This window comes from Pezoporus occidentalis, unplaced genomic scaffold (genome assembly GCF_034315485.1).
Source record: "Pezoporus occidentalis ecotype Australia unplaced genomic scaffold, CSIRO_AGI_Poc_V1 ctg197, whole genome shotgun sequence".
NCBI classification, from domain to species: domain Eukaryota; kingdom Metazoa; phylum Chordata; class Aves; order Psittaciformes; family Psittacidae; genus Pezoporus; species Pezoporus occidentalis.
In genome coordinates, this window is record NW_026913822.1 from 113,735 (window position 1) to 131,171 (window position 17,437).

At 42.1% G+C, this 17,437-nt stretch overlaps 2 protein-coding genes across 5 annotated transcripts in view; one reads left to right on the plus strand and one right to left on the minus strand.

Moving 5' to 3' along the window:
* SKIC3 (SKI3 subunit of superkiller complex) overlaps positions 1–7,467 on the plus strand; it is a 51,959-nt gene extending 44,492 nt beyond the window's left edge. For 3 of the 4 annotated variants that reach the window (XM_062617482.1, XM_062617481.1, XM_062617483.1), the window contains 4 exons: positions 1,437–1,589; positions 3,290–3,420; positions 5,011–5,134; positions 6,624–7,467. In XM_062617482.1, coding sequence (XP_062473466.1) covers positions 1,437–1,589; positions 3,290–3,420; positions 5,011–5,134; positions 6,624–6,701 — 486 coding nt within the window. In that variant the 3' untranslated portion in view covers positions 6,702–7,467. The remainder of the gene's footprint in view (positions 1–1,436; positions 1,590–3,289; positions 3,421–5,010; positions 5,135–6,623) is intronic. The other variant, XM_062617484.1, reaches the window with a different exon arrangement.
* A 2,877-nt stretch (positions 7,468–10,344) lies between these two features.
* FAM81B (family with sequence similarity 81 member B) overlaps positions 10,345–17,437 on the minus strand; it is a 28,514-nt gene continuing 21,421 nt past the window's right edge. The window contains 3 exon segments of the mRNA XM_062617485.1: positions 10,345–10,435; positions 11,330–11,505; positions 16,321–16,510. Of these exon segments, the coding sequence (XP_062473469.1) occupies positions 11,393–11,505; positions 16,321–16,510 (303 nt within the window). The 3' untranslated portion in view covers positions 10,345–10,435; positions 11,330–11,392.

Below are 17,437 nucleotides of genomic sequence, written 5' to 3' on the forward strand. Positions count from 1 at the left end.
AATATAAATTGTTCAAGCATCTCTTGCATAGCCGAGTGTCATCTTGTTTGCAAGCAGGGGGAGTAAGCAAACAGTGGTAGGGTTGTTTTATTTTGGTGTTTGAGGTTTTTTTTAATACAGGCCACACATAAGATATCTCTGAGGAAGATTTTTTCAGTCTTCAGTTAACGAAGATATTTCTTAGGATTGGGTAGCATTCTGAAGAAGCCTGGCTGCTACATCTGTTCCTAACAGATAAATCTATGTTTTTATGTTTTCTGGCTCTAGGCTTCCTAAGAGTTTGATAAATGTTCTGCTTTGCGTAAAGTATCCATTGCAATGCTTTATAGCTTTACGAAGTTAGAGGGGCCTTTAACTTTTGGTTTTGCTTAACTTTTGGCTTTTGTCTAAATAGTTGTTTTGCTGGATTTAGGAGTGCTGCTGAACTACTGTTCTGATGTATGTTATACTTTTTATACTGTGGCTTACCAGGAAGACAGAGAAAATGGTAGAGCTACCATTGTGCCTTTCAAGAGGGTTCTTTTCTCGTTCACATTTTGAGTGTTAGAAAACTTCAGCTGCAAAGAACAGACACCAAAGAAAGCTTTTCTTACTGCATGAGTGGATGTGTTACTTTACAAAGCAGTCCTGAAGCTTTTTAACTACACTAGTGCTAGTCAGTACTTTCAAGTGTGTCTCTTCTTAGTGGTAAATCACTTTTATACATCAGAAAGGGTTACGAATTTTGCCCATTCTAAAACCAGACAGTCTTTAGCTAGCAAAAATCTAAGCATCTTTGCTTAAAAACAAGGGAATTGTCTTTCTAATAAGAAATTGTTTTGTTTGGTGATCCAGCAAATAGTATTTCTAAACATGGCTTGCACATCTTGATGCATATCAGGTACACGTCACGGATTCGCGAACTTGTGATGACATCTGCTTCAAAAAAATGTGACATGACTACAGATTTAAAGAGGGAGGAGTTAGAATCCTTTCCTTCTCTTCATGAGGAAATCGGGACATCCTGTGCTGGCAGAGCAGGCAGTCAGCACATGAACTGCAGAAAGATCCTTGTCTCTGCTTTCTTTGCCCCTCCAGATCTGGGTTGGAGGGCTTGTAGCCCCAAGTCTACACCCATCATCTGAGCTCGGGCTCACATCGTAATGTCTTTCACGTTCCTGGCATTAATCGTATGGGCTGGGAAAACCTACCATGTCTATGGATGGTCTAGGGAACTCCAAAATAAGTTACTGTAGTGAGGTGTGCTGCCAGCTCTGCAGCAGACTACATTTCACTGCAGGGCAGTGCACAGTGTGTTGTTGAAATGAGGGCTGGGTGTGTGGTGGTGTTTTAGCTAATAACATGCTGTGGTACTCTCATAAATTTAATTAAATGATACTACCTAATGGATGTATGTTTTCATGCCTCCAGAACTGATTCTGTTGGATTATTTTCAGTGGCTGGCAAATGTGTATCAGTCTCAGCGAATGATGGTTGGAGCAGAGATGTGTTACAGAAAGAGTCTGCAGTTGGCATCACAGCAGGGCAGCTGGAGTGGGAAGTTGTCCAGTCTGCTCAGGCTAGCTATGCTCGCACTGGAAGTCTGCATGGTAGGATAATCAAAATTATGTAACTGCATGATTTAACAGGACTTCATGGGATGTAGGGCTTCTGCAGTCTTTAAATAAACACCCTGTTTAATTGACTTTACATTTTATGAATGACAACTGGAGGATAAAATAAGACTGCAAGGGACAGTGGACTGTTCTAGAATGTCTCTTGCAAAGAGATGTTGCTGTGAAACAATCACACAGAAACACTGTGTACGTAAAAAACTAACTTGCTCAATAAGGCTTATTTCTGTAATAGATTCAGCTTGACCATCCAAACTGATGTTCCCATTCAAGTCTCTATCCTCTTGTTTAGACAAGTGCCTTAGGAAACATTCTCACTCTACTGTCGCCTGGAGACTTCAGTAGAGTTTCAAATACCTTCATGCTGTATGGTCATTTCTACATATGGTGCCTTGCCTTTAAGTATAAACACAATCTTAAGGGAAGTGTACCTTGTAGTATAAAGAAAATTATTCTACTCCTTGTGCCAAGGGGCCAGGTGAACATAGGTTCTTGGCAAGTGTCTAGTCTCTTTAAGCTTAGTCACTCTAGAAACTTGAAGAGCAGTATCAGACTTCATTATTGCTGTGATCATGGCTAATCCTTTTCCATGTATTTTAACAGATGATCAAGCTAACAGCCATAATCAAAATCAGGCAAAGAAACCCCATATATCTGAGTGCTTATAAAACAAAAGGCAGTCAGTTTTTCCAAGGATAAAGCTGCAAAGGTGTTGATTGTGGTGAGAAGAGACGATCCCCCCTCAGTGTAGGCAAGTCTCTTTCTCAGAAGCCATATGCTTCGAAAGGCAGAATTGGTCAAGTGACAGGATTTTTCCTCCTATGATTCTTCTGTCTGTGTTTTAGTGATCTGGTCCCTGTTTCCTATAGCTCCTAATTATCTCCAAAGGTAACAAGGTACCTTCTAACTTAATGCTACTTCTTTAAGGGCTGGCATGAATTCAGCCTGAGAATGTACAAGATAAGAATCTGATTATCTCATCTCTGTTTTTCGCATGAGCAGAGTAGCTGATGAGTGGATTTATTTTCAGCCTCTGTAATCTGGACTGGCTTAATGAAATGTGCAAAAGCCTGGTGAAAACCTTGCTCAAATCCAAGAAAGTTCTGTGGCTGATAATTTCTGGTCTCCCAGTTATCTGTCCAAATGAAAATTCAGGCACCCCTTCAAGTATAGCAATTTGAATGCTATCCAGACACAACAGGGGATAATAAGATTTTTCTGGAGGCAAAAAATACAGGGATTTGTTCAATAGTTGCTCTATTAGATATTTGTCATCTTGGAGTTGGTTTTTACTTCTGGTAAAATATGGTGTCGCTTCAGGGGAAAAATTTTATGTTCTAGACTAGCCTTGTACATAGGATGAAGATTTACAAGATGAAGGGCAAACAAGGGTTTGTGATTAAAAGAAGCATTACTAAAACATGTATGAAAAAAAAACAACAAGCAAGTGGAATGTTGGCAAGGCTGGACCTAGAATATTTAACATGACTTTTTCAGGCTCCTGTAAACACTCGATGTCTTTTCGTTTTAAAGGAATATCTTTCTAATCTGCCAAATACTTTATAACTCAGAACAGCTTGAATTAAACCTGCTCTTGAAAGAACTGCAAACAAGAACTGATTTAGACTGCACAGTACAATAAAGCATTTTTTTTTTTTTTTTTTCTTTTATTGTAGGCTGGTGTCTCAAATGAGCACTGGCCATCCTTGGTTCAGGAGGCAACAACTGAAGCTTTGAAACTCACTTCTTGTCCCCTGGCAGCTCTCCTACAAGCACTGCTACAATATAATCGCAAAATGGGAGCAAGGTATGCACAATATGTTTAAATGGAACACGCTGTCTACACAAAGCACAGGCAGTCATTATCCCCATATCTAGCTCCAAGAACTGAAAGAAAACTGAAAACAGGAATTAGTTCTTGAAGTTGTTTGGAAGTTAAAAAGGAGAAGTAAGGGAGGAGTTATTAGTAATGTGGGGAGCAGGAAGCAGCAAAATCTTCCTCCTTTTCTTAAAAAAAAACACAAGTGTATGACGTTCATACTAAGGAAAACAAAGATCTGTAAGGTAACTTTTATTTTAATAGCATGTTACCTAAATAAATTAATCAGGAGGTCCATACATTCTCAAAGGTCTCGTTAAATAGCACAGTGTAAACAGATATCACTACCATATCTACTGCTGAGATTAATTTTGATCCTAAATTGATTTTATAGTCCAAAGCTTGTGTTCTTTCCTGAACAACCAGGTGTTCATTGTGGCTTTTTGAGGAAGCGGAGGAAGATTGAGGGGAGGGCTTGGAAGCCTTATACTTTTGAGGCAAACTGGCTTGTTTTCTATGTGGACTTTTGAGGAGCATAACAGGCAGGCCAATGTGATTGTGATGGTTGATAATAATAACAAAATTGGGCCCAAAACTTATTTAATCAATTAAAATAAGTCTTAGTGTAATTTCCGGTATTAACTTGAGTGAACAACAAGCTCTAGTTGATCTGCCTAGGTGTTCCAAAATCCTGAAACAGAAATTAACCTAAAGTACAAATAAAAAAAAAAACCCAGATGTAACCTTTTAACAGCCTGTGTTAAATCACAGTGTACTGGGAAATCACATTGGTTATAAAGGACAGAATTCTTAAAATGAAAGCCAGAATTGGCGGAGCACCAGTGAATGGGTATCATAATCCCTAAATTTAATTGATAGTTTTTACCTCATTTCTAATGACACAGTAAATTTGAAACTGTCTTGGTTAGTTATAAGATGGCAGTGTTGGAAGGTAGTGTCAGCCAAATAGAATTTTAACCTGTGTGTAGTAGTCTATTCCAGTTTCTTTCTCTGCAATTTCACATCTTGCCTCTGTGTTTGCAGGAACTGCAGTACTTTTTGTGAGTGCCTGGATTAAATATGTGTGTGTATAATATGAAATTATATTTGGATTATTAAGACCTGTTGTAGTGTCTGCTTCTCTCAGGTGCACTGTCTTCCAACAGACTTATTTCATAGCTGTTGATCAGAATACCTGCAGTACTTGCTCAGCAGATGACATACTGAAATCAGAGATTGTGCTGAGTTAACTGATGGCAAGATGTTTATTATGTTACTGTAGCAGTCATAAAATCTGCTGTGTCAACCTAATTTGCATTACAGGCTAGTTAAAGCACTAACTTGAGTGTACTCAATTTATTAAGCATAACAATGGTTGCAGTATTCCTTAACATTCTAAATGCAACTACATAGGAAACAAAGGAATATACAGCTCTGCTCTCTCACTTTCTCATATGGTAGAAGGGCCTTCCTTTATATTACTTCTGATTGCTGTTGCTTGCTCTGTGATACTGATATGTTACATGTAACCTAGTCAGTGGTGATTTGATTTAGTTTATGTTTTGGTTTTGCTTCTAGGGAGACTCGTCGAATGTTGGAGAGAGTGGTTTATCAGCCTGGGAATCCAGAAACCATGGTGTCAGTGGCACGCTGGTACCTCCTGCAACATCTTTATGCCAAAGATGATCAAGAGTTAATAGATGTAAGTCTGTTGCAGTCCATTTTACACAGAAATTCAGTCTATTTACATTGAATATTATGCTCACAACTTGGAAGTGGGTAGAGGGAAGCAGGGAGGTGCTGGCTCGCCTGCTCTGGAGGCTGCAATGTTTGAGGATTCCATGCTGACAAAACATACCTTAATTTTCAAACTGCAACCAGCTTGTTTGAAAGTCTTCCAATCCTCCATGCAATACTAACAGAAAACAAACAGTAAAATCTCTAATCCAGACTGGCAAAAATTCTGCTAGTGGCTTGTTGGTAGACACAAGGACCTTTTTATCAGAATTTTATCAGAATGTATTAATGCACTAAAACCAGTAATTCCCTCAAGCCTGGCTTGAGCAATGTGGCATCCTTGTCTTAAAAAAACTGAACAGTGGTGTGCTGTACTTTCTGTACTTAAGATTTTTGTTATATCTGTAATAGTGCATTATTTTCAGCACATAGTTAATGGTTCATTAGTTTCTGTTGACAGTACTTCACAAATGCACAGAGGTCTTTCATGTGATATGGTAGTTCATTTGGGCTTCTAATTAGAATCACTTTGCTAATAACACTCTGCTGTCATCCTGCTAATATCCTCACTGCTGCCACTGGCACAGTGAGCTCTTTCGCCCAGATTAACAACAGTTCCCTGGTGAAACTATGACTCTGTAACAAAATACGTTTGGAGGGGGTAGGCTCAGAGTTCACAAAAATCAATGCATACACACAGGGATTCATAAAAAAGCTAGAATTAATGAGTGTGTATGATCCTGGTATGATCTCATTGCATTTGCTTCTGCAAAATCATCTGTACTCCCCACCAATTAGTATTATAACAGTAATGGCTAGAGTAAAGTCTTACTTGATTCTACTTAGTGGTTTTCCTTTTTCATATGTATAATGTGATTGGATTACAAGAGAAGTGCCAGAAGCTTATGAACATTAGGCTGTCATAGGAGCTTTTTTAACGTGTAGAAAAGCAGCAAATGGGGGGGGGGGGGGGGGGGCGTAAAAATAAACCAAGGAAAGTTAAATCTAAATGGAGGAGGCAAAACACTACTTTGACAGTTTTAAGTAGCTGCATAGAATGCTCCTGTTTGGCAAATTGAGATTTATACAGACAAAATCAAGAGCAAGTGCATAGCAAGAGGCAAGTATATGTCAGCAGGGAGACAGGTGTCACCTGACTCTGCTCTTTTCATTGCCAGCAGGTAACTTATGGAAGTTGGTCTCAGCCTCAAGTAACAGATGAATCACAAGTGACAACCGGTTTAGCAAGTCAGTACAAAGTAGGGGGGTTTAGGTGCCTGATGTTTTAAGCAAGCTGGTTTGTCGCGTTGAGTATTTCCTATCTGTGCTTATGGGCTGCTTAGTCTTTTAGGGAGATGGCATAGCAGAAATTAAAATGCATTTGAGATTGACAGTAAAATACTAACAGCAAAATATGAAATTCTTCATTTTTCACTGTTTGTTTTTCTCTGTAGGTGCTTATAGAAAATGCCAAAGCCAACGGAGATGTTAGAGCTCTGGAACTAAATGAGAAATTGTCAGCAAGTGCCTAGTATGGACTACGTCAAGTGAAAAGTCTTCCATTCATGCAACTTAATAGTCAGTCTTCCAAGACCTTATGTTGTTTTGGATTTTTTATTTGTGTCAGTTTTGTCGGTTGTGTTTTTTTTTCCCCATTGCACCAACTACAACTTTGTCTTTAGTTTCACTTTTTCTTGAAAAAAATGGGTTATTTTCCTGTTGACATGAGAGGTTCCACCATAAAAAATATTCTTTATTTGAAAGAAAAATTCCAAATTTTGCTTTTGTTTTCTTCCTCACTAGAACTTCAGCACTATTCACAGTGGAGAGTACTCATATGTATTTCCCCCCTTTGCGACACACAGAAGTACAGTATTAAATACAAGTTTTTCTTGGAACAGAATTTTACTAGCCAGGTAGCAGCAAACTTTTCTTACAGATATTGTAAAACACTGAAAGATTTAAAATGTCTGTCTGTTATACTTTGTTCTGTAGTTGAGACCCAAATCCACTTGGAACTTCATTATACTTTTTAAATATATATTTAGTTAATTTTTAGTAGTGTATCCTCTTGACTGCAGGCTTCAGTAAACATTCCCATCAAGAAAAGCTTGTGATCATCAGGGACAGGGTCATATTTACAAATGTGTATAACAGGCTCTGTTTATGTCTTGGTGATTCGCTGCTGACTGCTTAATTGGATGAATCGTGCCAGTGGTTCTTCAGATGTTATGTTATTTTGCCTTTCTGTACATGAAATAAAAGAAACAAAGCAATGACTCTAATCTGTTAATGTTACCATTAGGCTTTTCAAGCTGTTGATCTTGATAGCTGTCCAGACAATCCCTTATCATAGAGACAAGGGGAGCTTCCAAGGTGAGTAGTGAGATTGCATTGAACATACTCTCACTTGGTCTTGGGACCAGTTGTATAGGGCTTAAAGAGAAGAGGCTGCCAAGCTGGGGTGTGTGGGGTGTGCATCTTTGAGACCATCCATGCACAGGGATCACTGTAAAGTGGGTGAGAGACACAAGTGTGACACTGCCACTTTGAAGAGGAAATGGCTGGGGTTTCTTCTCTGTGGAGGAGAGTAGAAACCTCTCTGAATGGCAGGAATCCCTCCTGGTCTTCCACACTCTCTCAGTTCTCCCACCCGTCATAGGGCAAAGTACCTTCCTTAAAAAGATTTTTTCTTGTTAAATTTAGGTCAGTTTTGGTTCCCTTTGCGGGCTGCTATCATGTAGTCTTGAACTATCAGTAACTGCAGACACCAAAAGGGGATGTTGCGAACACCAGACTCGTGATTCTAGACTAGCTGTAACTTTTTTTAGCTTGCTGCTATTAAAAGCCTGGTAAAGTTCTTACAGCCTCTAGTTTGTGTCCTTGGCATATGGTCTAGAAGTTTGTGTGTCCTACTGCAGTGGTGGAAGAGCCACCATCACCAGCCTGACCACAGCGTGGTAAGCAGCTGCCTGCCCTTGTTAATGTGATAGGCAGAAGTGCTTCTGCATGAGTATGAGCCCATGCTTTGTTCAGCACAAAGCTTTAAATACTTTCTAACAGCTTGGAGAACAAGCAAGTAACAACAGGCCAAGAAACTAGCTAAGTAACTATCTACTGTGAATAGTCTGTATTAGTAAATAGAATACTGCAGTGTTTTTCTTCCTCAGAAGACCGTGAAGTTACTTTTATTGTGATCAATGATGAACTCCTTGAACTCCTCTGCCCTGCAGAGAAAAAAAGACCCACGTACCTCTACTCAGTGAAAAGCACTCAGGGAACACGGGTTTAAATTTCAAGCTTCTGTAAAATCCAACAATATGAGTTAAAAATCTTGCTCTCCTCATTTTTTAATCTTGCATAGCCTCTACAAAATCTGCACTTTGTAGAAGGTCTGCTGTAACACTGAGACAACAAGCAGTTTCATGCAGATTGAAGCAGCCCTGTATTTTATACAACTGTAGAGCTCAGATTTAGAATGGAAAGTACTGTACGAAGGCACCTAAGCATCACTAAATTGGGTAGCTGAGAGTTGTTTATGGATTTCACTGCCTGGGAAGTTATATGTGCAACTGCTATGACTGCAAAGGGGTGTGGGGGGGGAACATTCCCAAGCTGTAATTTCTTTTATGTTGTCTTATGCTGAAGGCAGAATGGAATTAGATCTAATTAATTTCAAGGTAGAAATTTTTGCTACTTCAGACATGAAGGTGATACTACTTACATTTACTTTTATACAAACATGAGACAAGGGTTTGCTTCTGAGAATTGTCGTTTATTTTAGGGTCATGCATGTTCATCTTATTTTCTGTATTTCCTAAGAATTGCTGGATTTCTACCCAATTTTTGAGCTTCTCAAAGTGGTACCATGAAGTACAGTGAGTAACTGCATTAATTCTTCCTTAGAGTTTAACAGAAACACAGATGTATATTTCTGTCTCCCCAATACTTTTGTTTGACACCTTTTATATTTTTTGAAAATATATAAATTCACAGATATAAAATCCTTGAGAACTATTTTCATTCTGCACAAATGCACTGTTGCAAGGGAAAGCACATCCCTAATCTAGCATCCTAGATGTCTAGAATTTAGCTTTCCTTCCTTCCCAATTATTTTGCTTTCTTCTAATTTAATTGAACTGCTGATATTTAACTGACTTGAATTTAGTGTTCTCAAGGGTGAGAGGGATAGAGTTTGGCTGCAGCGTGGAGTCATAAATACTGAGATAATGCCTTCATGCTGTGAAGTCACTCAAACAATAGCAACATTCCAAATATATATATTTGTGTGTATCTGAATTCATAATTAGACACTCCAACCTTTCTGCTATAATCGTACAAAGCAACATTCTCACTTAAAGCAACATCTGGTTGTGCCAGACTGCCAGATAGATAGATAGAAAATGTGCAGCAATACTCTGAAGGTTGTCCTGGCTTGCTTTCAGAAGCACATTCGTAAATAACCTTGTATTTCACTTTTTTGCTGCTCCTCAGTATACAGAGAACAGGAGCACCGAGGTAGTTGGTGGGGAGGCAAACCACACCACACCACTAACTGCTGCTTCACTGGCAGCCAAGTAAATGGGCAAAAAATGGTGAAAGTGCCTAAAAGGAGCTAGAGAATGGCAGTCTGGGAGGCTGCATTCAAGCCCCGTTGTCTTGCCATGGTGGCACAATGAACTTTCAGTCTACAGTGGAGGCAGAGCGCACTGTAATGGAGAGAACATGCAGGGAATCTGAAATACAGACTTGGCATAGCTCAGAAACTGCTCCTTGTTGTTGGGATTTCAGTGTTGCTGGTTTCTTGTAGCTGGTGGGAAGTGTGGCAAACACAGGCCTGGCTAGCAACAGTCATGAGTCGGGGGTTAAGGCAAAAGACCCATGGAGTTCAGCTCCAAAGAACCTGGCCACCAGCAGAATGCAGGAAGGTCACCTGTGAAACCTGGTGGTTGCACTTTTGTCATCTACAAAACACAAGCAAGTTCTTACACTTCTTATTTGCTGGAAAAAGCTGAAACATATCAAAGTTGCTGCCTGCAGGAGCAGCATGATTAATTGCTGAAGTGGTATTCCCTACTGACTGCATCAGTTCAGTTTCAGCTGTTGTGCTCTGCAGGTCTGGCTCCTCACAAGCCACCTGCAATCCATAGCTGGAGAAATCTGCTTTGCTGTAGAGCAAGAAGCACAGGAGACTTGAGGTACTGATTATTGCAGGAGGATTATCTGAGTTCGCTTGGATTTTCTTTGGGCAGTGGACAGTATTGGGCTTTCTGGAAACAAATGTACAGTAGAAATTCAGACTTCTAGTGCAATTGCACTATAACCACCTTTTTTGACCTCCCTGCTAAAGAACTCATGTTAGCCTCTGTTGGGAAATTAGAGTGGTATGTTACTTTTTCACTACTCCCAGAGTTTTCCTCCTTATTTCCAGGTGTTTTTTCTTGTTGTTTGAAGCTAAACAAAACCCACGGTGTCAGTTACATTTCTGAGTATTCTAGTACAAACCACCACTAGCTTATATTCAAACAGAGTAGACAAGAAATAAACCTTTTTAATAATGCATATGCTAGTAATTAACATGCATTTTGTCACCTATACACAATTTATTGGCTACTTTTAATGGTTCAGTAAATTACTATAGTAGGTCCAAATCATGCATCAGTAAATAGTCTGACATCAGTATTGATAATGCTGTGTGGGGTTAGACGAATTTACTAGGCCTGATTTAAATATTTACAGCAATCTAAAACTGGTGCAGCTTAAGGCAGGACTGGTAACCATGCTGAGGACTCGTTTGCTTAAAGTCCTTTAGATAATATGAATATTTTTTGTATGAAATGTCTGTAAAATTTTAAGTTAATCCTTAAAACTTAACCTCTCTGTCATGGTTTAAACCCAGTCAGGTAATTCGTTCGCTCACTTCCCCCCCCCCTTTCTGCCCTCCCCCTGCTCTCGGAGGGACGGAGAGGAGAATCGAAAAGAATGCAACTCCCACAGGTTGAGATAAGAACAGTTTAGTAACTAAGGTATAACACAAATCACTACTGCTACCACCAATGATAATAATGATAAAGGAAATAACAAGGGAAGAGAATACATCATCTCACCTTAGCTACTTCCACAGCAAAGTATTCTGTTGTAAAATTGGCAAGAAAATGACTGTTGAGAAGCTATATATCAGAGCTGTTATTATAGACTTGCTCATGGTGTTCAGTCTTCCAGGTCACTTCTGTTGTACCTTTTTCATGTCTTTATGGATTTTCCTTTTTTCTAGTTTCAGTTTTGTGTTGTGTATTTTTCTGAGCAGCTCCAGAGACTCATGAATAGATTGAAATCCTGGTAGAAGAGTAGGAACAATTAATTTAATAGTGGTTGCTTTCACCATATTTGAAGATTCTTTCCTTTGCAAAGGGTTCGGACCCTTGTTTAACACAGAGCGCATTAAATCCACTCTGTTTCATAATTTTATTGAGTACCAGAGACATGCATTAGCAGCTTGGGTTGCAAGTTCCTTGCTGTTGGAATGGTATCTTCCAATAGTTTGGATAATGCCAAGCATGATTATAAATAGCAGTAAACAGCATTTGACGTCAGGTTTGTGGTGTGGAGGAAAGAAAACACTATCTGTCTTTAAAACCAATGGTATTGTCAGCTTTTGAAGTGTATTTTTTTTTTTTCCATTAAGGATTGGGGTTTTTTTGTTTGGTTTGAGGGGTTTTTAAGTGTTTTTTTTAATTGGTGTATAAAAAGAGAGAGGTGGTGGTGTGCACACACAATTCTTTTGCAAAACAGAGCTACACAGCACCTGATGCACCTTTTTTTGGACCAGTGTTCCATTAAATATCATCAATAAAACCTGTAAAAGCAGAATGTAAGATGCTGTTACCTAGCTGATTCCAGACTGAGGTAACTTTCAAATTGCAGCATAGTAGTTACTTACATTTATTTAGCGTGTCACATAGGTGTTAACTTATTAGCCAGCAAGCTGCCTAACAGTGGATTAAAATTAATTCTCTTCCTCTTTTTTTTTTTCTTACAGTGCTTATTGTAACATGGTAGCTGATGACATGTTTTTCTTTATGGTGCTTTAATGTGGATTAATTTTGTCTCAGTAGCATTCAATCAAATTGCTTCATAGTGCTTAGAATTTTATGAATTCCAAACCTGTCTCTAACCTCCAGGAAGCCAACCTGCGCACTAACAGCTGCTGAGAGAGCCTAGACGCTGCCTCTGTGCCCTTCATGCTGCTCCACATCTATTCAGTGGCCTCTTTTGCCCCTTTCTAGGGGTCAGCCCCTGCTACAGAGGACTGCCATAGGAAAGAGCAGTCCTTGTGCTTGAGTTTAAACACAAGCATGGCCAAAGTGTGATATAAACAGATCTCTCCTGTCCTTAATTTCTGCAGGTAGGAATTTGAAGTTAAGCACTCTCTCTCCTTTATTCCTAATTTTCTTAGCCACAGCTTTCTTTGAGGCCTTATCTGGGGCTTACTCGCATGGTCTCATACCAGCCAAGCCTCACCTTTCTGTCAAGTTGCACAAAGACCTTAGCTAATTTAGAGCTTGGTTTGCTACAGCTTTGGAGCAGTGCTCATAGGTGGGTTGAACATGATGAAGGAATTAGAGTTGAAGTAAGGAGTCCTTGATCACAGCCATCTTGGGAGATGAGAACCAGATGCTTGAGTTTCAAGCGGGAGCATGTAAGATGCGAAACCCTAGTGTAATGAATTTCAGCCATCTGTTCCCTTGGAGAGAGGGTCTGAGTGATTTTTACCTGGGTAAGCTGATGTTTCCATGATCAATTGCAAAGGGGGGGTATTACAAGAGGTTAGGTTTGAGTGACAGAGGATGGATTATAATGAGCAAAAGTCCTCCTTGAGAAGTCCATGTGCTTAGTGCCAGGTGAAAGCCTTTCTCATTGCTGTTGAAAGTTGATCATCTGACTGATAAAGTAGTTCATGCTCTGTAAGATAGATTTCTTTGACTGTTCCCATAAGAGGCAGCTGCTGTGTTTTCAGCAATGCTATCCGACCACTTCCATATCTGCTTGCACAAGTGTCCTGGGTTCAGCAGTAGCAGTCATTTTTCCCCTTCTTGGTAGCTGGTGCAGTGCAATGTTTTGACTTTCAGCTCGGGAACGGAGCTGATAACAAGCGATGTTTTGGTTTGGCCAAGGACTTTGTGAGCCTCATGCTCTGCCAGGGAGGAGGGGAAGCCAGGAGGAAGCAGAGACAGGATACCTGACCCAAACTGACCAAAGAGGTATTCCATACCACAGCACGTCATGCCCAGGATGTAACTGGGAGTGAGCCGGAAGGGCTGGGAGTCTGCAGGGTTGGAGGAGGTATCGGTCAGAGCTTGGTCGGGCTGGGGGGGCGAGTTATCGGTCGGCTGGTGGTGAGATGATGTATTCTCTTCCCTTGTTATTTCCTTTATCATTATTATCACTGGTGGTAGCAGTAGTGATTTGTGTTATACCTTAGTTACTAAACTGTTCTTATCTCAACCCGTGGGAGTTGCATTCTTTTTGATTCTCCTCTCCGTCCCTCCGGGAGTAGGGGGAGGGCAATAAGGGGGGGGGGGGAAGTGAGCGAACGAATTACCTGACTGGGTTTAAACCACGACAGTTCTTTTTGGCGCCCAACGTGGGGCACGAAGGGTTGAGATAACGACAGATCTGACCGGATTAATAGCCACTCATCACAATGACGATTTATTGGCTCTCAGAGTTGTTCTTGTTGATCTCACAGCTTCAGAATGTTGTAACTTACGTAGAGCCGGTATTTGCTGTGATAGTGTTTATCAAGTATGGGGCTTGGGCTAAGGTTCTTGTCTCACTGTGCTTTATGGCAATGGCTTGTAATACGGGCGGGCTCCAGCAGCAGGGCGGGACGGACGTGGCCGTGGACTTGTACCTGGCCGTCCGGCTGCTCTTCACCGTCCTGGCCCTCACCCTACTCTCCATCTTCGTGAGGCTGCGGGGAGCTGAGGGGGAGCGGCCCCGGGAGCCGGCGGCAGCCGAACCGGCCCGGGAGAGCGGCCCCGGGGACCAAGCGGCGGCGGGAGCGGGGCCGGAGGCCGCGAGGGGACGGGTGCCGGTGGAGGAGGTCGGGGCGGTCGAGGAGAGGAAGGAAGCGGCTGCCGAGCAGTGGGAAAAGGCGGCGGAGGAGCCGAGCCCCGCGGAGGAGCCGAGCCCCGCGGAGGAGCCGAGCCCCGCGGAGGAGCCGAGCCCCGCGGCCGAGCCGAGCCCCGCCGCCGAGCCCAGGCCCGCGACGGCCGAGAGCGTTTCCCGGAAGCCGCCCGCCGAGCCCCAGGAGGATGCAGGAGACCACGCAGCATTTCCCAGCAAGGCAGAGGAGGAAGAGCTGGACTCAGGAAAAGAGAAGCTGGCGGTGGGAGTGCCGGCAAGCACAGCAGCTACACCAGCCCCAGTGACAAGTACAGCAGCATCGTGTGAGAGTTCTGAAGGTTTTGAATGGCCTTTGAGTGTCCTTGGGACCTGCCTGCTGATTGTGATGGGGATCAGCATGTTGGCACACACACAGACTGTGTTCTACCCACCACCATTTTGTCTGATCTCAAAAGTTAAGCAGAGTCAGGTTTGGGTCTTGTCTAGGGTTAGACGACGATATGGGGGGACCAAGAGATTTTCCCCAAAGCTGGACAGTCATGAGTGGCAGGGTGTGTGGGACAGTATGGGCAAGTATCTAGTCCACTGGGCCCCTCCAGTGCTTTGGAAGCATTGGAGATGGAAGGCAGCTGTATGGAGTCCCCAGCAACAAGTTGCAGAAACTGCTGAAGGGGACAGTGAATTATTTTAAGCCTGGTGGGCCCATGGCACTTCAGGCCATCAGAGCAAAGATGCAACACAGAGATGGACTCATGATCGAGGGGTGGACTTAGCAATGGACACTATTGCCCAGGTTATTCACGAGTGTGAACACTGCACACAGTCTCTCCTGCTCTGGAAGACTGTTACAAGAGATGGAGCCTGACATCATGGACCAGATGGACTCAGCAGCTTTATAGGGACTGGTCCATGCACTAAGATAAGAGTGCACTAAGATAAGAGTGATGGTATATTGAAAATGTGGGATCTGAGTATGACGTGAATGGTATGGAATAAGGGGTGGATAATGTCCTGGGTTCAGCAGTAGCAGTCATTTTTCTCCTCCTTGGTAGCTGGTGCAGTGCAGTGTTTTGACTTTCAGCTTGGGAACAGAGCTGATAGTGATGTTTAGGTTTGGCCAAGGACTTTGTGAGCCTCATGCTCTGCCAGGGAGGAGGGGAAGCCGGGAGGAAGCAGAGACAGGACACCTGACCCAAGTTAGCCAAAGAGGTATTCCATACCACAGCACGTCATGCCCCGGAGGTGACTGGGAGTTAGCCGGAAGGGCTGGGAGACTGCAGGGTTGGAGGAGGTATCGGTCAGAGCTTGGTCGGGCTGGGGGGGCGAGTTATCGGTCGGCTGGTGGTGAGATGATGTATTCTCTTCCCTTGTTATTTCCTTTATCATTATTATCACTGGTGGTAGCAGTAGTGATTTGTGTTATACCTTAGTTACTAAACTGTTCTTATCTCAACCCGTGGGAGTTGCATTCTTTTTGATTCTCCTCTCCGTCCCTCCGGGAGTAGGGGGAGGGCAATAAGGGGGGGGGGGGAAGTGAGCGAACGAATTACCTGACTGAGTATGGTCTCTGTCAGGCAGCTGTAACTGATCCAGAATCCTCTTTTTTAAAGCTACTGTTGCTTGAGAATGGGGAGTATAGGATGGACGTGATACAAAGCCATCACACAGGCTCAGCAGCAGGATCTGTGCAAAAGGGAATGACTTGAGTCTTCCAACAGAGGTTAGGGACCTTGCTAACAGAAGAAATAGTTGCTGTAAAAAATCCAGAAAACAGGTTCCGAAACAGCCTTTTAAATGGTCTTACCTTGAGACTCTTAGGAAGAAAAGCAACCTGTGTGCAGATGTCATGCTGGCTGTTTGCAAAGACAAGTGAGCTAACTCACACACCTCTATGTTTGGGGTTTGGGAGAGACAAATACTAATTTTAATGTCTTTCTGTCTTTACTAGAAAGTACCTTCTGGTGCAGCAAGTTACTGAGGAAATTTATTTTAAAAATAAGTTGCGTGTAAGCCCATCCTCACCTGATCTGTATTCATTTTGGATTTCCTCAGTCTCCTTCCAGATCTGTCTTTCAAATCTGGTGAGTCTTTCATGCAGGTTTTTCTCATCACTTATCATCTGATTCAACTGCTTTTCATACTTCTGTGGTTTATCCATTTGTTCTAACTTTAGTGACAGAAATAGGAGCTTTTCTTCTACTCTTTTTTTCTGCTCTTTCCTTTAAATACGTAACAGGTTTATAGTAAGACACTTTACCTGCACCCACATTAACCTGCCTCCTGCCAACAAAGCATTCATTCAGTCTTGCTTCCTAATCCCATGCATAACAGCACTGAGTAAATGTGGGCGAGGCCTGGTATTCTGTAGGATGTGTCAGTCCTCTCTTCCCCAACAAACCAAATAAACTGAGAAATTTGGGCTGTGCCAGGACAAAGATGTTTTCTAATTATTACTTTATTCTTTTATTCATTTAAATCCAGTGATTTGTTGTCACGTTTTGCAACATGATTCAGATTGCTTTCATGCACCCATCTCCAGCTCAAGCTTTCTGAGCTAAGGGGTGTAACACTGTGGTGTAAACCCAGCTCAGCTGCTGGCATGAATAAGGAGGCTAAGCCCTGTAAAATGCAATGGCTCTGCCTCCAAAGGAAGGTGTCTGCAAACCTGGCACAGCTGTCTGAACCTAAACACAATTCAGTATGGCGGTGGAACACACTCTGAGTTTACAGACATTGCTGTGTTGGTGGCTGATGGAGTGAGTCAGCTCCAGGAATGACCAAGATGCTGCTGTGCACTCCCAGAACAGCTCCATCACCATCACATACCCGATCAGGTCCACCAGCTACATGAGGATTGTGTGTTGTCCAGCGTTTGTGCTGAGGTTTCCTTTGGCTACCAGGGGACTGAGCTGTGCCTCCACTGAGAGGACACCCAGAGGACCACCATGCATGCGCCTGTGTACATGTATGTGCCCATAGAAGAACAAATGCATTTCTTATTCAACCTATTTAAGAGTGGTTTTGAAATTTTTAACTCCCATTAACACTGTATTTTTTTGGCACACTAGTCTCCATTAGGAAAGAATAACCACATATATTGGTGTGTTTTTGAAAACTAATCACAAAAACGACTAGTGGA